The sequence below is a fragment of the Thunnus albacares genome, chromosome 6 (genome assembly GCF_914725855.1).
Source record: "Thunnus albacares chromosome 6, fThuAlb1.1, whole genome shotgun sequence".
NCBI lineage: Eukaryota > Metazoa > Chordata > Actinopteri > Scombriformes > Scombridae > Thunnus > Thunnus albacares.
Window position 1 is genome coordinate 7204446 of NC_058111.1, and position 19936 is coordinate 7224381.

The 19936-nt window shown below is 40.1% G+C and overlaps 1 protein-coding gene across 10 annotated transcripts in view; it reads right to left on the minus strand.

Moving 5' to 3' along the window:
• Positions 1 to 19936, minus strand: part of ryr1b (ryanodine receptor 1b (skeletal)) — a 76531-nt gene extending 56595 nt beyond the window's left edge. For all 10 annotated transcript variants that reach the window (XM_044353335.1, XM_044353331.1, XM_044353326.1 and 7 more), the window contains exons 1-4: positions 19589 to 19936; positions 4644 to 4766; positions 4378 to 4479; positions 4 to 78 (exon numbers count right to left, since the gene is read on the minus strand). In XM_044353335.1, the coding sequence (XP_044209270.1) occupies positions 4 to 78; positions 4378 to 4479; positions 4644 to 4766; positions 19589 to 19636 (348 nt within the window). In that variant the 5' untranslated portion in view covers positions 19637 to 19936. The remainder of the gene's footprint in view (positions 1 to 3; positions 79 to 4377; positions 4480 to 4643; positions 4767 to 19588) is intronic.

Genomic DNA, 19936 nt, shown 5'->3' on the forward strand with positions numbered 1-19936 from the left:
TACCATGCTTGAGTGGTTGTGTCTCAGAAGGATGGCATGACCGTACAGTAAGGTACGATGGCCTCCACCTTGGGACGACTGGAAGGGAAGAAGATAAAGAAAAATATTCAACAATTCAGCCTCGAACAACTGACAATAAACTTCAAATAAACCTTGATCAGACAGGGAGGAAAACAAAGCTATATTTTAGCAGAGGCCAGAGCTCAGAAGAACACATTATTTAGAGTTCAAATGACTGTGTAATGACTGGATCACAACATACAATTATCAACTTCCGCTGATACTATTTTGTTTGTTGAGACGGTACTTTATAAATGTGTGTTATATGTGGCATTTCTTGTTAAAGCTGCATATGATATGAAAGCACAGGTTGTTCACTGCCTCCTTTGGGGAGCAATAAAACTGTGGTTGTACGCTATTCTCATTTTTATCTTAGTAAGAGATCAAACAAAGATTGGAATGACATGATGAATATATCATTTAGGCAGTGAAGTGAAGGTAAACAATTGTGGCAATTTACAAGCTGTCTGTGTTTTGAAGGTTTAGCATTGTATTAAAACACATTCCTGCAAAAAATAAAGAATTACAATACAGCAGAAGTCATTTGTGCACAAACATTATTATTATTACCCAATAATGATTAACAGTCCCACAACACTGAACAATGACTTTTCCCCAAAACACACAAAACATTTTGGGACTGATAACAACAAGAACCACATAAAATACAAATAACAAAGCAGTGTAGAGGTACTGCTCAAACTAAGACAATAGTATGCGATGAATCATAATCTTTAGAAAGGATATTACAATGATGTGACTGACAGAGTTTGACATAACGCAAAACAAACTTTCAATCCAGTCACCACGAATAACAATCGTCCACAAAGGCAAACACGACATTAAACCATCCTAACTTCTCTCAACATTCAGCGAGGATGACAACAAAAAAGCGCAATTACTGCAGCAGTGAAAGGTAGATAAGCTAACAACTATTTATCCCAACCAACAGGAATATAACGCTAAGCCTTTATATAGGGTTAAGCACCCATAATCCACTGGGATGAGTAAGGGGTACGTATGTTAAGTGGTAGCACTACACCATTAACCCCGGTCCGCATTAGCGCTAAACTCAGTTAGGACAGGTGGTGTTGGTGTGTGTCTTTTCCCAAGTGTGTGTATGTGTGTTTGTGTACATTAAGAGGGAGATGGGCCTGTCCAGTGCTCTGGGGGTGTCCCGTTTCTTTATCTACCGCTGACAGAAGTGGGGGCGACTCTCCGCTGGGCTGCATGCCATGCTATTCTCATCCTCCCGCTCACCATTAGAAAGGCCTTCCTCATCCACATCTACCGGCTCCTGTGAGGCCAGAATCTTCCCAAACTAGCCATGATAATGCAACTAATAAAATGCTGCAAATATAGAGCTGCTCTTCAAGCTGGAGCTAAAGTTATATTAGCCTCGGCGTGATAGGAATTCTTTCATCTGTCTCTCAAACAAAGCTGAAATATGATACTGGGGTTTCCCGTCCATATTCTATTCTATGCTACTGTACATCCTACCCCTGATCACGTTTTGATGGCTATAGCTGTTGCCTATGACTAAGACTCATGGGAGGATATTTCTTGGTTTTTACAACAATTGTCTGTTAGACTGGTACACAAAGTTAGCTCAGAGTATGGACAAAAACTGCATTACTGTGTTTCAGCTATTCAAGCATCCGCTATTGAAAGATATGTTGAGAACTGAAAGCTAGTGGAACAGAAGTTAGCTTAGAAGTGAGTTCAGCTTTCCACATCCTGGGAATGTATTGTCACTGATCACCAAAACACTACCTTATTGATCTGGTTACTGTTACTGTAACAAATCCATCTTAGAAGACTAATTATTAACTACTATTTCATCAAATTGTGGTATATCAATACTATTGGGTGCACCCTCTTTCGCTTGTTTCAAATATGTTTTCAGTTTGTGGTTTCCCACATTTCCCAGAATGCCTTTTGACCACCCCAGAAGAAAGGCATCAAATATTTGCTCTCAACTATAAATGGCAACAGTTATAATAATAATTTAATAAATTATAACATAATAAGAGCAACAGGGTTTCTTAGAAAAGTGAGAGTTATACTGAAAACACAATTAGTCTTGTGCCTGCATTATACTCGGGTTATTTGAGGGTGCTGTTGGTAAATTAGTGAGTTGATTATTATCTTAAACCTCTGATATGGATTTCTCACTTGATGATTGCTAGATGCAAAATTTTTAGCCTGTAAAAGCTTTCTTGTTGATTCAGAGGAACTAACATCTAAATCTAGGTTTCTTTACATGCTCTGTATAAAAAAAGGGAACAGAAATTAGCTTGACATGATCAAGAACTAACAAAAAACAATGTGCTGAAACATAAGGAACAACATCAAGCAACATAAGGTAATGAGATAAAGTGCTGGTGATATTTCTGCATGAAATGCAAATGATTGATGCATTGTGACACCTTGTTAGATATGGTAATGTAAGTAACAGATACATGTGTAACTATTCGAGAAAAGTGCATGTATGAACTGCACATTACAGCCTTTACACCAGCTTTCATACTGCATGTTCAGACAATTTTGGTCAAATTAATCTTATATTTCAATAAAGCTTCATTTCATTTGATCTTACCACTAACTATCAGCTCTTAGATGATGAGCAGCTCAGCATATCTGAGATATCAGACTTGTTTACTCGGTCCCATAAGTTACTGTGGCTAAAAATTAGTGACAAGCGTATAAAGTAATCGCCACCTCGGGGTGAGAGCTAAACGGATATGGATCGAGATGTGAGAATGATACAGCACAATTTCATTCAATAGGACATCCAGTGGGAAACAGGACAGGAACGCGGACAGTTGCCACGTTAGTTGGGACACACGTTACAGGAAATAAGACATGTTAACAGACATACCCATTTGTCCAAATCGACTGCCTGCTAGGCAGAGAGCAAGAAGGGGAGGGGAGGGGGTGTCAGATAACAAGTTAAAATAAAATCATAATAAAAATAAATGTAAAGAATAAGTCCATCGATGGTGCTCACATAGACTGGAGGATCATAATGTACAGTATGGTGAACTTCAAAGCCAAACAGCCATATTTACATGAATGTTTAAATTTGTGATCCATATGTAAACAAAAAAAAAAAAAGTCCCACCAAAGAAAAAAAACAGAAAAACACATGACAACCACATGAAACCTGAAATAAAATCCAAATAAATTAAGAGATATTTTACGACATGGTCTAACACAAGACTGGTGATTAATATTTTTGGTGCTGTGACTGGTTAACATCAATACTGTTCAATCATAAACACAGGCACATATTTTTAACTATAATCAGTTGAGACACACATAAAACCTTTATTTATCATCTGTAAGGCAATATCTTCAATTATATCTACAAATGTAATTACGTTATATGTAATAAAGAGGGGATAGTTCATTACTGCATTGCAAATATGAGTAAGCAGTGTCTGATAGAAGAAAAATTATCTTCAAGGAACACTGTGACATTTTCGGAGATAAGCTTGGTTGCCCTATTGCGCACAGTCAGATAAGAAGATCAAAAGCAAATGTATCCCTGTGACCAAAACAGAGAAAGGTCCAGGAACTGTTTAGCATAAACTGGATGCAGAAGAAAACAACAAGCCTTTGAAACAATATGTCTTCAAATAACTCCAAAACTGTCTTATTTACATGTTATATCTTTTTAGGCTTCAAACTAGTCAAAGGGTTTTTTGCTCCACATCTGCCAACCTTACAATGAGGACAGTACTTCTGCAATGCAGCTGTTGTTGTCAGTCATAGCTTCAAAGTGTAAGCTAGGTGTGTTAAATGTTATTTAACACAAGATACAGCATGTAGAAAAAAGGACAGTTTTTGGAATTGTTGGAAGGCAAACAGTTTCTCCATGTTTCCAGTTTTTGTGCTAAGCTAGGCTAAACACCTCTGTAACATACTGGACACAGATTAAATTGCTGTTAATTTTCTTATGTAACTCTGAATAAGACACCAAACATCTGTTGCAGTGTTCATTTCAGTAAAAAGTATTGAGGAATTGTGAACAATACGAAAATGTAAGTCAAATCTGTCTACATGTGACAGGGGATGGTAGTGGTAGATTACATTGTAAAAACAAAAGAACAGATATATTTCTAATCAGTCAAAAAGGAAAGAGGAAATCACTCCGCCAAAGTCTGTGTCTACACTATTTGCCGTTCACATTCCACTGAAGCACCTACGCAATCTTTCACTTCCTCTCTAAAAAAAAAACATTAAGTCTGCATTCACAGTACACATATTTCTCTCTCTATGACCCATTTCTTTATGTCTGTTTCTGACTCCTACCTCGGTCATCTCCACTGTGTTGGCCAGCATCTCCTGCAGAGCGCGGACCGACAGGGACTGCTCCAGAATAAAGGTGCATATGGCCAAGTCCGGGGGCACATTCTGCAATCACACATACACAGGACTGTAGTAGAGATAGACAGCTAGGTAGACAGATAACTTTGTTAATCCCCAGAGGGCAAAAAAAATAGTTTGCTTGCCCATGCATGGGTCAAAAGTCATGTTGATTAAAATAAGGTTACAGAGGAAGGTTATCAGCATCTTACCTGGGCATTGGACGTGGTTTCGAGGAAGCAGAGACGGTTCCCGAAGCCCTCACAGGACAGACAAAGCTTAATCTGCTGCTCTTTCAGGATGGAGGCAGTGCACTGCAGAACGACCTGGTCATCCTATACAACCAATACAAAAAACAAGCAGTTAGGGACACATTTATTCACTTTCCATTCACTTTTTGGGACATGTTGCTTTATGCTCCTGCTACTAATTTGGGTTTTTGACCACACACTTATTTCTCTTACATCAATTTTTTTCTGCTGCTTGTCCCTTCTCTGCTTGCTTTTTCACATTTTTAGTACACATTGTTTTTATATGTTTTAAAGCACTTTTTGAACAAAACTGGGTTGACATGACATTTAGTATCGGCATTGTCTACAATACTGACCTTTTATTGACTATATGTTTCATAACGAGTGTAAAAGAAGGAAAACTTGCCTACAGCACATTTTAAAAAAGGAACTTACTGTACAGTACACTGTAACTAAAAATATGGTATTGATGTGCAACCAGGAGACTATCTGACCTAAAGAACAATAAGTAAAAAAAGTGATTTTGTATGTTTTATCCCTCTTACTGCAAATCATTAATATTTCCATTGTTGCTGGCTGTTTTGCAAATCATGCAGTTTTAGCTGTTGTAGATATTTGAATCAAACAGTAGCAGCATTACAGCAGTAACATATAAACAATTTGTGGTTAAGGAGGAAAAACTGTCAAAAAAAACAAATGGCCAGTTGAGAATGCATCAAACAGTTCCTCTCAGTAAGGGGCGGCACAATACATAAACACAACTTAATTTCACAAGCAGAATCCTAACAGACAGTAATTTGTTGCTCCTCGTCAATGCCAGGACCCTCCGGAGAGTGGTGTAAATACAGCGATAAACACCCCCACCCCTGTGAAACCCACACCTGACACTTGGCATTCTCAGCTGTTCCTTCCACTCCGTCATTATGCAAGTAGATCCATCACTTCAAGGACCAGCATGTAGGATTTAATGGCATCTAGCGGTGAGGCTGCAGACTGCAACCAACTGAATAATCCTTCCCTTCTAAGCGTGTAGGAAAATCTACGATTGCTATGAAAAATGCGAATGGCCCTCTCTCTTTGATTTGTTCATTCTGGGCTACTGTAGAAAACATGGCAGCCTCCGTGGAAGAGGACCCACTCTCTATGTAGATATAAAGGGATCATTCTAAGCTAACGAAAACACAACAATTCTTATTTTCATCGGATTGTACACAAACTAAAACAAAGTCTTTGCACTAGATGTCACAAAATCTTACACACTGGTCCTTAAACCTGACTAATATTTCTCTCTCTCTCATTTCTGGACAGATTCCTGACTTCTTTCTCCTCTCTCTAACAACTAATGAATCATGTCTTCATGTTCTTGACCCACTAGCTGTCTTTCCCTCGCACCGCCGATGTGTCATGACTTAGTGTTTTGGATAATAGGCAGGCACTTTAAAGCGAGGCCGGGGGGCAGCATACAGCAGTTTGCATGTCTGTGTTTATGGCACAGAGTAGGAGAATGGAAAGTGATGCCTATCAGTGACCTCATAACACATCCTCCTCTCTTATACCCAGAGGCCTCTAGTGTTTCTTTGGCTGAAGACTGTCCCCTCTTCCTTTGGCTGGGCTATCATTTATCTCCCCTCAGCCTAGAAATGTCTCCTCTGTCCTGTCCTCGCGTTCCCTGCTTTGCACTCCGGAAAGTGGAGCAACGTGCCCTCTCTCCTTCACTGCAGACGTGAGCAACACCACTCAATACACAACTCAAGCGTTACTAAAACTGTACATGGAACATACAAACATGCCTTTTAGCAAAATAAGTCAAGTTCTCAATAATGTTCCCAACTCCTTCACACAACAACACTCACACCCCTTCAAAGCTGAGATTCAGAGCGATAACTACTCTACATGCACTACAACGACATGAATCTTTGTTTTTCAGGACTGAATATAGATTAACACACTTCTGAAACCAGACTTCACCGCAGAGAAGTCACACGGTCACAGCTGAACTGGGCTGAGCAGGAGTAACATTGGCTGAACTGGCCATGTTTTGAGGACAGTGCATACAGACTCAGACTGCAGTCCCCATTAAGGTTACGGGACTGAGCCTGCGGGTGTCTAAAAGCAGACTGAAGTAACCAAGTGACTCATTGCTCCGGGACAAGATGTGTGATCAGATGACCACTGTAGACGATCTATGCTCCAAACGTTATACAGCAGTCCTACCCTGTGGCTTCCATCTGTTTTACAGCCATAGTCTCACATGGCAGAGTCGTTACTCTGCTTCGATCACTCTGCAGTCAACATCAAAAAGGCAGAGAGGACCTACAGGAAGACTGTGAGAGCTCAAGGCTTCAGGTCTCAAAGTTGCAGAGAATATTTTATCTTATATCTGTAAAGCACTTTATAAACATATTCTTGAAATACTATATAAATAAGGACTACTATTATTTTAGAAATATATATCATTTGGATTTTGATGAACTGCAGAACATATAGCAAATTTACATGGTAAGTAACTATGGAAACTTTTATGGGAAGCCATGACTATAGTGAAATTGGATATTTTATGTCTCTAATTATTGCACAAGTAAGGAGGACCCACTTTTTTCATCCTACAAATTCACTTAGCCTGACAAGTATGATATTAAGCACGTGACAGAATCAGGACAGAAAAGCTCTGGTTACCTGCCAAACTGGCTGACTGATGGTGCAGACCATTGACTGTATATAAATATGGACGACGTGTCTCCACTTCCTACCACTGTGCAAAAGTGAAGCCAAAATATCTCCTTTCTAGGAGCTGCCATCTTGTTTGTGTGACATCATTCGGAGCCATAGTCTACGCAGTAGCGATCCCTGGGACACGCCACCTCAAAAATCCCGCAGCCTGATGGAGGTTTAAGAGCGGCTGTCACAGCTGTCAATCATGATGTCACACTCACCTTTTATATCGTCAAATAACTAATTAAAAACAAGCTTATCAGAAAAATGAGCACTTGGAAAAACATCAGTGTGATAAGAACTACCTGAAATGACAAAAAAACATCTTTGGGAAAAATTTATTTGACGTGTACTTTGGCTCATGTCCCATCCGTCAACATGGAGGGAGCTGGATTTATGACCTATACTGCAGCCAGCCACCAGGGGGCGATCAAGATGTTTTGGCTTCACTTTTGACGAGCTGTCATGACGTCGATATTTATATAGAGTCAATGGTGCAGACAAACATATAAGCCTCACCACATTTACCAGCACTAGTGTTATGTTACACTGTCACAGTTTCATTTAGCAGACGCTTTTATCCAAAGCAACGTACATCTGAGAGTTAATATAACACAAGCCAGGAGAGAACAACACAGGTAAGTGACATAAAGCTAAGTTCAAGTCCGATAGGATGTAGATGCCAACAGGCGGTGCACAGAGGCAATGCATAGAAGTGGAATTTCTTCTTCTTCTTTTTTTTCAGTCCATCAGGTGCAGAGGTGTTTGCAAAAGTTGTTGATGGTCATCAATCATGACACCCAAGCTTCGGGCAGACTTTGTGGGCATGAGTTGGGTCGATTCGAGTTGAATTGGCTAGGATGACACAGAGCTAAGTCTTAGAGAGGTTAAGCTGAAGGTGGCATTCTTTCATCTACGCCAAGATATCGGCAAGACATGACGAGATCCCTGCCAAGACTGCAAGGTTTTCCAGCGGGAACGAAAGGAAGAGCCGGGTATCGTCAGCATAGCAATGGCATGAGAAACCATGGGAGTGGATGATGATGATGGTGATGATGTTGATGTTATTCCACCCTGAAGAGTACTCTGTCAAGTACATCAGCAGCTATAGAGCTTTGTCCTTCCAAGAGTCACACTGTGAGAATCACTTCCAACTTGACCACGTGAAAAGCTGACTTGGAGACCACACAAACCCTTCGGCTTAACTCACCGTTTTATTAATAGAGGAAGGCGTTCAGGATTTGAAGGATGCATCTGACACCTTATTGTAAACCAACCTCAACTCCTGATTATTTGTTAATCTCACATGACCATATTCAACGGAGCCAAGACATATACTGAGTGAAAGTCAGAATGTGCTTGTTATCACCAATCTGACCCATTGAACTTGTACTTTGCAACGAGCGAATATTTGTTCATATAACACATTCAATGCCCCATCAACAGGGTAGGTGTAGGGTTACAGCCAAACCACGTTTGGACTTGGCGGCTGAAGAATCTGGACTATGTGGAAGTTCGGGGTCAGAAGGAGAGGTAGAGACAATTGGATGTAAACTGACAGACAGTTACACAAACACACTAGTGTGCGCAAATAGAGGTGTGTAATGCGGCATAGATTTACAACCAGAGGCACAGACAGTGCCTGAAAGCAGACACCTTTGTATATTCTCTAGGGCCGTCTGATAGTGCGCTTGCAGACAGAGGGTAGCCAGGGTTCCCCAGACAAGCAGGCATGCTGCCCACCCTAAACAGGAAGCAAAACAGATGCAAAATGGTGAGATACTATATCCACTCCCTCAGATCCTCCCGTGCTCTCCTAAAATTATCTGTAGGATAGGCAAGGAGGTGTTAATCTACATCTGTGAACACAGCTTATACAGTTCTTGCTGAGGGCAGAGAGTGTTTTGAATTGTTTGGCTTAATGTGTGTACAGTGACACTTCTGATTATGAGGGATCTTCAAGTTCATGTGGGACAACAGAGCCTTGAATATACAGTAAGTCAACCAGAGACCAGTTTATTTGGTGTTTTGTGGGACATTTTTACACTGTCTCAACTAATGCTGCTATGATGGGAAATGAACACCAGCATCCAGCCAAGTGCTGATATATGTTTAAGTATATATTTTTGGAAGGATTGTCTTCTCCATTAGCCAGTAATCATTGTGTTTGTTGTCTGTTCAAAGCCAAAATTACATTCAAAACTGAGAAACTGGGGCTTATTATCCTTTCACCACTCTGGCACAGTGTTCAAAAAGTTAATTTCCTGGCTTAACTTTCAACAGTATATTGGTATAATAAACAAACTTTTAAAATGCTGTTCCATGATGTTTTAACAGTTTGACTAAGACTTTTAATCTGTATTTCAATTCATGCTTTTTAAACATTTTCAACTCAGTCTTGATTTACTGTTTAAGCCTTTCATACCTCACACTAAACCTCCAGTTTGACAAAGTGCCACATCCATGCCCTCTAAAAACTGTCCTGTAATCAAATCATTCTTATCAAATATATTCATTCTCTCATTCTACTTCTGCCCGATGTCCTGATAAAAGTGTGCTGATTCAGACCCTCCCAAGACATCGATTATATTCCTGCAGACATAAAAAGAGTGAGGGATAGCACATTGTATACGGTATGTGGGTGGAGGAGAGAACAGTTCAATAAGGCAGAGGGGAGACTGGTGATGGAATACAGGCAGTGGGGGTTTCCCTTTGAAAACTGGGAGAGACCATGCGGGTGCACTATCAGCATCCTCCGTCACAGACTGCAGTCTAAAGGCCCTTGTAGCACTCTAACTCTCCTAAATTATGCACTCTCACTCGTGTTTTCCTCTCTACTTGCCAACATACTGTATCTTTAAGAAAAAAAAAATCTACCAAACGACCTTCCACTTTTCTCTTATTTTTATTCAAATCACTTCTGTCTTGTAAGATCAGCCTCAAAGAAGATTGTAAGGGCACATTTTAAATAAATGAATGTATGTGCAAATATAAAGGTCTTCACACAGTACACACCAGTCCCTCACACCATCTATTACCTGTCACCTCTAAAACAGCCGAACCATCCCCTTAACTCAGTTCCATCTTTCCTTGCAGGTAACAACTGCTGCCGTTTCAGGAGACTTTTACATTTTACTGTCCTTTCAGGCATTATAAGGTGCAAGGAGAGATTGTTTAGAGAGACCGCAGACTTGCTCTCTGCTTTATTTGTGTTTTCTTTTGTGGAAATTGTTACTGTGCAGCCACAACCAGTAATCCATCCAAGCCAGCACTGAGGTTTCTGTGGTGAATATATATTTTTGGAAGTAGTTACAGACAGCCTCTCTCTCTCTCTCTTTCTCCTACTGCTCTTCTTAACAATGTGTGTATTTCCAAACCTCTGTCAATTAGTCATATAATATTATGATGGTAGTATTTCCCATGTTCCATACATTAAATAATAAGCAATTTGTAATTTGCCTTTTTATCTTGTTATTTTACTGGAGTTAAGGGCCCACAATGTGATAACCCTACAGCCCATTAAATCTGCTCAAACCTTTATAATGATGCATGACCAACCTTACAAATATGGAAAAATGTTGCCAAGTATCACATACTGAGAAACACATTTTCAGTACAGAAAAGGAGAAGCTTCTTGCCTTCTGCTTTGGCATCAAAACACCACAGACTGAATTAATTCTAATTAGTCAAAATCAGTTCTCTCCGAACACCGTGAAAATGCATTTTTAAGTTTCTATCTTATTATTATTAAGTGTTTATCAAATATTTATCCTGTTTCCACCTTCAGGCTGCTGATTTTTGTAGCTGCAATGCCAGAATGGGACAACAAAACAATTATTATTTTATCTATAAGTATATAAAAGATTAAACACAAGCTCTACGCTCATGAAAACAATCATGAGATGATATTGATGCATTAATGCAGGAGTCGTTTCAGCCCCGTGAGTGTGTCTGAGTGTGACTCTCCTCTGAGTTAATTCAGTATAGATGACTGAGTTTTACACATAACTTATGAAGTACAAAAGTTATAAGTGGCTCGAGACGGAAAAGTTATTATGCTGTGCTGAATCACTGCTGATAAATCTTTCAACCGCACACAGACGAGAACAGCAGCGTTGAGGACATTTAAAGCTTGGTCGTTTTCACATTCTTCTTCCGCTGCTGTCTCTCTCTCTCTCTCTCTCTCTCTCTTTCTCTTTATCGTGGTCACTCCCTGTCTGTCACACCACACTATTAATTTCTATCCGTTCTCCTCGTCCGTAGCCACTCTCTGTACTTTTATTATTTCATTGCTTTCCTCTTTTATCTACCCCTTCTCTCCATTACCTCTACCACTCAGCTCTGGGCCTTTCCCCTTCCACTCCTCCTCTATTTTAGGTGGCTGCACCTGTCACTATCACATTCCCTCCTTTTGCTGACCAGCAGATACTTCGAGGTCTCACTTGAGAGAGAGAGAGAGAGACAGCCAACGGCAACTCTCTTGCACATAGGAACAGTACTGAGCTCAAGAAAACTAGCTGATAGGTCCGACTACTGATGAGCAATAAGCAAAAGTAAAATCAACCAATCACTGCACAAATTAGATTACCAAAGTAGAAAATTAAACGACAGCTCATCACTTAGACTGCTTCCAGTATATTTATGTATGTATCACAGCAGAATACAGATGTTTAGATAACACACTGCAGTAGATTTAAACCATTAGGGATCTGGAAGATATTTGGGAGTTACTGAGTGCATATTAGTGTGTTATGAGTGGCATCCTTAACATTTTAATTTCTTTATCTCTCTCTCTCTGTTTCTCGTTCTGTCTTTCAGTAGCCACCATCAGCAGCAATTCAATTATTTAATAGACTCTGAAGCAGAAGTTCATGCTCATATAATCTGTTTTAGCTAGAAGGTATGATGATTCAGTTATTCAAATATCCGAATATAACCGTTCTGCTCTCTCTTAAAGCTAAGTGGTTTATTCATATCAGTCTTCTCAAAGGCCACAGATGGGAAATATCCAAACAATCCTGGTATTGTAGGTTAATAAGAAAGGTTAATATCTACCTGGACTTGGCTTTAGAGTTTAGATGATTGTGTCGCCATATTTGATGATCTCCTGGCACCGTCAACGAGACAGCTAAGATACCAGATACTGCAGGCTATGTTCAAACTGTGATCATTCACAAGTTGGATCCTAACAAACACTTAAGTTGGATTTTAGTGACACGTTGTGATCTGACAGCCTACAAACACTGGCGTCATTCCCCTCCAGCTCAGTTAAACATCCAACAAACTACCAAACATCAAACATTAAACAGCCTCCGCCATTTAGAAAGACGATAAGTCTGGCAGACAGCAGCGATTCAGAGGAAAACACTGTTATAAATAAATTATTTTAGCTGGCTAGAATCCATGGTGCATTCCTCCAGAAAAGTCTATTTGCCTTAAGAGTAAGCAAAGTACTTTCCTGACCAGCAGGCCTGTATAAAACAGATGTGTGATCCAAAAATTGAACACAGGAGAGAGGCACACAGAGAGATTTATTGTGCAAGACAAGCAACATCCCCCGGTGCAAATGAAAATACAGCCAAATAGCCTGGAATATGAAATATTCCAATAAACAGTACGCTGGCCCGGATACAGAAAACACTTCCAGACTACTCAAGAAAATCACAAAACCTCACATTCAGACCTACAGACATTTTAAAGGATGCATCCTCACATCCTCAAACCTCCTCTTGAAGTTACTCTCCATAGTTTCATCACAGCCTTCTCTCAAATTTCTTCAGTTACAACGACCTTATTCCTACAGCTCTGAAAAACACTGTTGTCGAGCACATTTCCCCAGAAAAGTGCCTCAAGCCAAACTGCACTGTGCTGCAATGTGGATCCAGAAAAGTCTAATATTTATCTTATCATCTCCAACATTTTCCTCTCAGACAAAACTCCAGCTGCACACACATTCTGGAGGATTTTAGGATCTTGGAACAAAGTGTTGTCAGTGACAGACATGACAAAGTAAATATTGGGGGTCTGGACTTGTTTAGCTATAAAACATTTTATGCTGTACTGGCTTCATGCTTTGCATGTTTAAGACTTTTTACTACAAATTACATCTACTTTACATCATTGCAAACCATTTTGCAAACTAGAAAGTTGAATGTAGCCTCCGTTGCACGCATGTACACACACACACACACACACACACACACACACACACACACACACACACACACACACGCACACACACACACACACACACACACAGCGGTTTGCATATCAGTTGTGTAACTTTGCAAAACATATCTTCTGCAGGATCCCTCTCTCTCTCTCTTCTGTTTCGTTCGTTCGCCTGGAAGAGCAGACCAGACCAGACCACCTGTTCATTGTGTAAACTAGCATGACCAAAGCAAGCAGACTAACTAACAGGTGCTATATGTATGTGTGTGTGTGTGTGTGTGTGTTGTTGTCCCCGCTGTGGACGTGTTCATCTCCTGGGCTCAGCACTTCTAAAGCCCAGCTTCGCTCGCACCCTCCCCGCCTCCCTTTTACCCCCCCGTCCCCCGTCCCTCATCTGCCACCGTCCTAAAATCTGCTGCTACTGTGGCACAGCTTGACACTGTGAGACAGGATGAAGAAGACAGCTGGGATGAGAAATGGGCAGAGAAATGTGCAAATGAATAGAAATGCAACCAAATACAATCATAATTTTGGGTTCTCTCATCTCAAATGGAAAGAAATGGAAATTAGCAACCCGAGCAATCCAGACGTGATAGAATTACACTCCAGAGGGGAAACAGAAATGTTGTGATAAAGAACTCAAGTGAGTGAGGAGTGAGGTTAATCTGTCAGGACAGTGATGTAGAGGGCGATGTTTGTCCGAGCTACCTTCTAGACTATGTTGTCTGTGTTTTTTCTTTTGTTGTTGTTGTTGTTGTTGTTGATGAAGACAGGTTGGAGTCAGGCATTTCATCGAATTTGAGCCAGTACTGAATTAATCATTGAATCAAAATCCTTTTGAATCCCTTATCAAAACTATTTAGGTCTAATTTCAAGCAATTTTAAGTGATTAAAGTAATAAACACATAAAGACAAACACTCAAAGAATTTAAACTCATGTTTTGTCAGAGAGATTACACATCTGTAACAAAGAAAAGGTGACTAATTAAAGAAAAGGGAGATGAGATAATAGACCTTAACAAATATGTGTACTGCCTAAAAACATACCACACCCAACAATCCACATTTACCCAGTAAGCATCATGTGCAGGTCCTAAAACATCTAGTTGACTGCATAAAATATGTCAACTTAAAGATAAAATAAGACAAATTTCAACTGCATTTCAAATACTTTATTTCAACGTGTAGTAGGACCTGTTTGACATTGAACTATAGTTGTTTAAAAGCTGTTAAAGCATAAGTAACCTTGACATTATCTGTTTTTAACCTGGACATGTAGTCACCTTCTGACAAAAGTAACTATGGAGTGTGCAGGCCTGCATGGACTGCAAAACACCCCAAACCGACTGTTACAACAATAAACAAGATCTCACACACCCACATCTACACATACACATACACCACGTCTCCCAAAGGATGCTGGCAAGTAGGACACTCACTCCTCTGGTTTCTCCCTCCAGAGTGTGCGCGCCTATAGTGGCACACTATAAAAAGAAACTGCTGTAAGAGACTGGAACTCGAATACCCCTTCAAACCCACTCGCCTTTTTGTGATTCACAACGCAAATGTGACATTGTGAAACAGTGACACAGCTTTTACTGTCATCGGTAGAGAAACGGCACCGTTATACCTTGACGTATTCATATGTGTTTATAGCGTAGTGAGACATTTCAGCTGTCTAACTGTTGTTGCAGGCTTTTCTAAAAAAAAGTAAAAGAAAGACTTCTGGCTATTACAAGCCCATCTATGACAGCGCTATGTGGGGGCTGAAGTGCTTTGCAGAGAGCGAGGATGGTGAATACTAGATACCTGCAGGTCGACAGGGGGGCATTCACTTCATTTGAGTGGAGAGAGAATTTAACCTGCTACGGTACAGCAGGTGACACGACGAAGCCCACCAGCGAGTGTAGACTATACAACTATTCAAGCCACACCGCTCTCACTCAGCATCGTACAGTATGAGTCACAGGCCTGCGCCGTATTATAATAACACAATACAACCCAGAATAGAATAGAGCAGCACTGCTGAGTAATCTGTGTGTGTATTTTTTTTTTTTTTTTTTTTTTTTTGCGGTGTGAAAATTGGGGGATGTGTTGAAGATGCCAAATATGCATCAGAATCTCCTGTGTTCCCCATCTGTCACACCCAACAGGATTTAGCATTAAAGGATCTAATCTCCTCTTCCTCTCCTCTGTTACATTCAAACAAATGCCCATAGGAAAAAAAACACACACACACAGTAAATACAGTAACACTGCACTGCTTTACTCCCAAATTCATACACCCACAGCTTTCCTTCTTATTTGGAGGAGGATTCCCAGTAGAGGTGAAAAAGAAGCAGAGTGATAGAGAAAAGTGACAGGATTTAAAATTCAGCTCCTTCCTCAAATATTCAACAATAGGTTCACCAGACTGCAGGAACACCATATGTTCACATGTTGATAGGGGTGGAGAGCAGCACGAATAACCTACTGTAGTGCTTATATACATGTGCTCCATTATCACACTAAAGATCCTGGTGATGGACTTTTTTTCAATATTTTTAAAAACTGAATGCACAGTGTGTCTTATTATTCATTGCTCAGCTCATAAGTGTGACAAGTTCAGCCTTGTAAAATCATGATACAAGAGAGCAAATAATGATCAGCTGAAGATGAAGTGAAGGGCATTATGAAAGGAATCATGCAGATATATTACAACATCATAAAAGGTTGTTAATGTCACTCCAAAAGAATTTAAGATGGCATCACTAGTCAATTCCTGTAGAGCCGGTTTATTTTAGTCTTATTTTTTGGTCTTACACCATGCAAAGGCTTTCATTTCACTTATTTAATTTTCCAAAAACACAACTTTAGTGAGCTCAGAGCTAACGCAGATGATGTCAACTAAACACTTATGCATACGGTTGGGCAATATATCGATATTATATTGCTATCATGATATGAGACTAGATATAAGTGTTGTCTTCTCCTGGTTTTAAAGGAGTAAAGTGATGTAATTTTCTGAACTTATCAGACTGTTCTGGCTTTTATCTACTTAGTCATTATATCCACATTACTCATGATTATTCATCAAAAATCTCATTGTCACAATATCGATATCAAGGTCAAAAACATTGTAATATTTGATTTTGTCCATATTGCCCAGCCCTACTTATGCACACAGACAAGCTGTTTCTCAGAGTTGCTAATGTAGTACAACAATAAAAAGTGTATGAGCGACACTTGAACGCCAGATCAGAAGCACATTTTAGATTATGTGCTTTTTTTGTGTAAATTAATCTTCTTTAAACATCATTCTTCATTCCTAATTGCTCAGGGATTTGACTGTCAAAAATTGGTAAACTAGCAGTATCTCTGAGCTGCCAAAGGCTTCATTTTGGGAAAACAAATGACTTTTTGGAACACAATTTTGGACATGACAGAATTTTGGTTTTTGAGATTTTATATTTGTTTATTTTGTTAGAGCTGAACTTTAAAATGGAGCTATTATTAAACCATATTGGGCTCACGACTAACACACATTTTCATCCTAAACAAAACACATCGGTGTGATGAAAGCAGCACTTATTTAAACTCAAAGGGCTGAATTTCATTCCGATTTCATGAAATTGTTGATATTATTTATAGAAAACAATTTCTAAAGAGCCGAGGTTGACCTCCAGCTGAAAAGTGAGCCTTGACACACGGGGCTGTGAACCGTCATGACAGGTTATGTAACTGTAAAAAAAAAAAGACCATATCAGGTTAATATATGACAACAGTCTGCTGCTCCAGGTGGGGTAAGAACTCCTCTGTGCTCCCACTTCCCACTCATCACACCTCCTCCAATACAACCCAAGGTAAAACCCCAGCAGAGAAAAACAGCTGACTCACACAACGCCTCTCATCACCGGCCTCTAATTAAAAGACCCAAGATAACACAGACCATTTGGTGGATGCTTTAATCTAAAGAGCAATACAGCACCGAGAAACACATTTTTATCCCTGTACGCCCGGTGGGGAGCGAACCTCTGACCCCTACAGCGTCAGTGTCACAGATAAACCCATTGAAGTACACAAGACATTAATAATTCACATATAGCTGCATTGTTTTCTCTTTTGAAGTATCGGCGTTTAATAGTTTCATCCTAACTGAGCCTCTCGAATTAAACGGCAAACCCTCCTAAGGCATTCGAAGTGCTCGGCCGATGAATCTCGCAATTAATTTGCCAGTTTCTAAACAGAAGAAATGTTCATGGTTTAGTAATAGAAGCAACAGCTGTGTTGCTCTGCAATGCCGTCTTGTGGATATTGTGAGCTGACTTCACAAGCTTGAGAGGAATCCTGTCCATTAATATAATTTGCTGGTGGTCTTGCTGCAGGTCGTTGCTGGGCTCTTTTGTACTTGAACTATTATTATTACACAGCTAATTAAATTAGAAGTACCAGTTAGGTAAACATGGCAGCAACAGTAAAAGGTCTCACATGATTGTTAATAGAAATAGAGGCTGGCAATGATTCAGTAATTATCATTTATTGGCTTTCCGTGGAATCACGTTGCGTTATTTTTTTAACATTTTTGTCATAATTGATATCCTATTAATGTACTTATTGATATCTGAAAATTATTCTATTCATTACATTTCTAGATGGAAACACTGACTTTTGCAGTAACTGGAATTATCCTCCAGGTGAGTAATAAACAAATAATCAAGGGTTTCTCAACCTTTTCTGGCCCCTGATCCCATTTCTCAGTCCACTCGATTGATCGATTAGTTGATAAGTACAGAAAATGAAACTATTTTCACAATCGATCGATCATTTCAGTCGAGCAAGAAAGCCAAACGTGTTGCTTTCAGCTTCTCAGATAGGAGGATTGTCTTATTTTCCTTGTCTTACATCATAGAAATTCAAACATGTTTTGGACTGTTGCCGGGACAAAACAACGACATTTGATACCGTCGCCATGAGCTCTAGAAATGTTTCCACTGGCGTTCACATGCATTTTCAGACCAAACATCTAATTGAGAAAATAATCGGCAGATTAATAAATAATGGAAATAACTGTTAGTTGCTATTCAGATAAATAGAAACATCACCAAATGGAATAAATAGCCAAGATATTCAGACCAACTTAATACAGTATTTTTGTCAGACGCTACATCCATCTCTGTATCTCCGTCTCTTTAGCTTTGGAAACACCAACTCAGCTGTTTTGGGTCTTTTTTGGGGGGGTCTTCCCCCACCGAGACCGAGACTGTGAAGAAGATACCTCCACACTGTGACTGTGTGTTAACTTCTCCGTAAAGAAGACGTGCAGACTTTGGCCAGCTGTCCCCTGCAGGCTCTGGGTAGCTTGTTGCACTGCCTCCTCACCCCACACTGACAGGCTCTACTTTCCTCAGATAAAAATAGATAACGATGCTAACAGATGCACCAGCCCCTGTCTATCTATCTGCGCTCGCACACATATGCACACATACACTGTTACCCACCTATTCTTAAACCCAGAACATTCTGGAAGTCGTATAAAAAGAGATTAGGTGAGACAATGAGCGGCGCATTCTGAAAAGATCAAAATATGATCATGTAATGTAGGTTAACAACCGGAGATTCCTGCGCTCACAAGAGATTAAAGAAATCAATTACCAAGTTTAAAGAGAGCAACTATTAAGCGGGTCATGGCACATTCGGGGCGGCGCAAAAATAGTCAACTATATACAGAAGCGAGGCTTGGCTCTGAGATCTGCAACTACAGATTTGTCTTAAATATCCAGCGCCAGAAAAGCAAACGTGTTGAAGTGAAGAAACAGTGAAACCGAGTCGACACTCGAGCAATGAACTTGATGCTGAAACATCAGGAGTGGATTTCAGGCCAAGAGCTTAATCACCTAGGACATACTGTGTTTCTTTCCAGTTAAAAAAAATATATATATATTATAATCCTTTCTCGCTGTTCTCATCACTCCTTATCTCAAAACTCCTCTCCAGCAGTCAGTGCAGGTTAGCCTTTCCCGAAAAGGAAAGTAAGCAGGACTCACCGTCCGCAGGAACTGAATCTCCTCCTCTCCCTCTCCCCCTTCTGCCATCCTTCGCCGAGGGTTATTCGCAGCTCCTCGGGAGAAAAGAGAAAATCCTTTAGTTTTCTCTCTTCAGGATACGGATTTTTGTTTTTATCTCCTTTGCCTTGTCCTTCCCTCTCTGCTGTCTCCCCGTTGCACCTCTCTTCTTCCTTCTATGTTGCTGTACCCCCCTCTCTCTCTCTCTCTCCTCTCTCTCTCTCTCCTCTCTCTCTCTCTCTCAGTGTCTCTCGCTCTCAGTGCTAGTGTGTGTGGGTGTGCTGGAGGACAGCATGAGTCCTGTGGCTCTCACGGTGTTGTGAGAGAGAG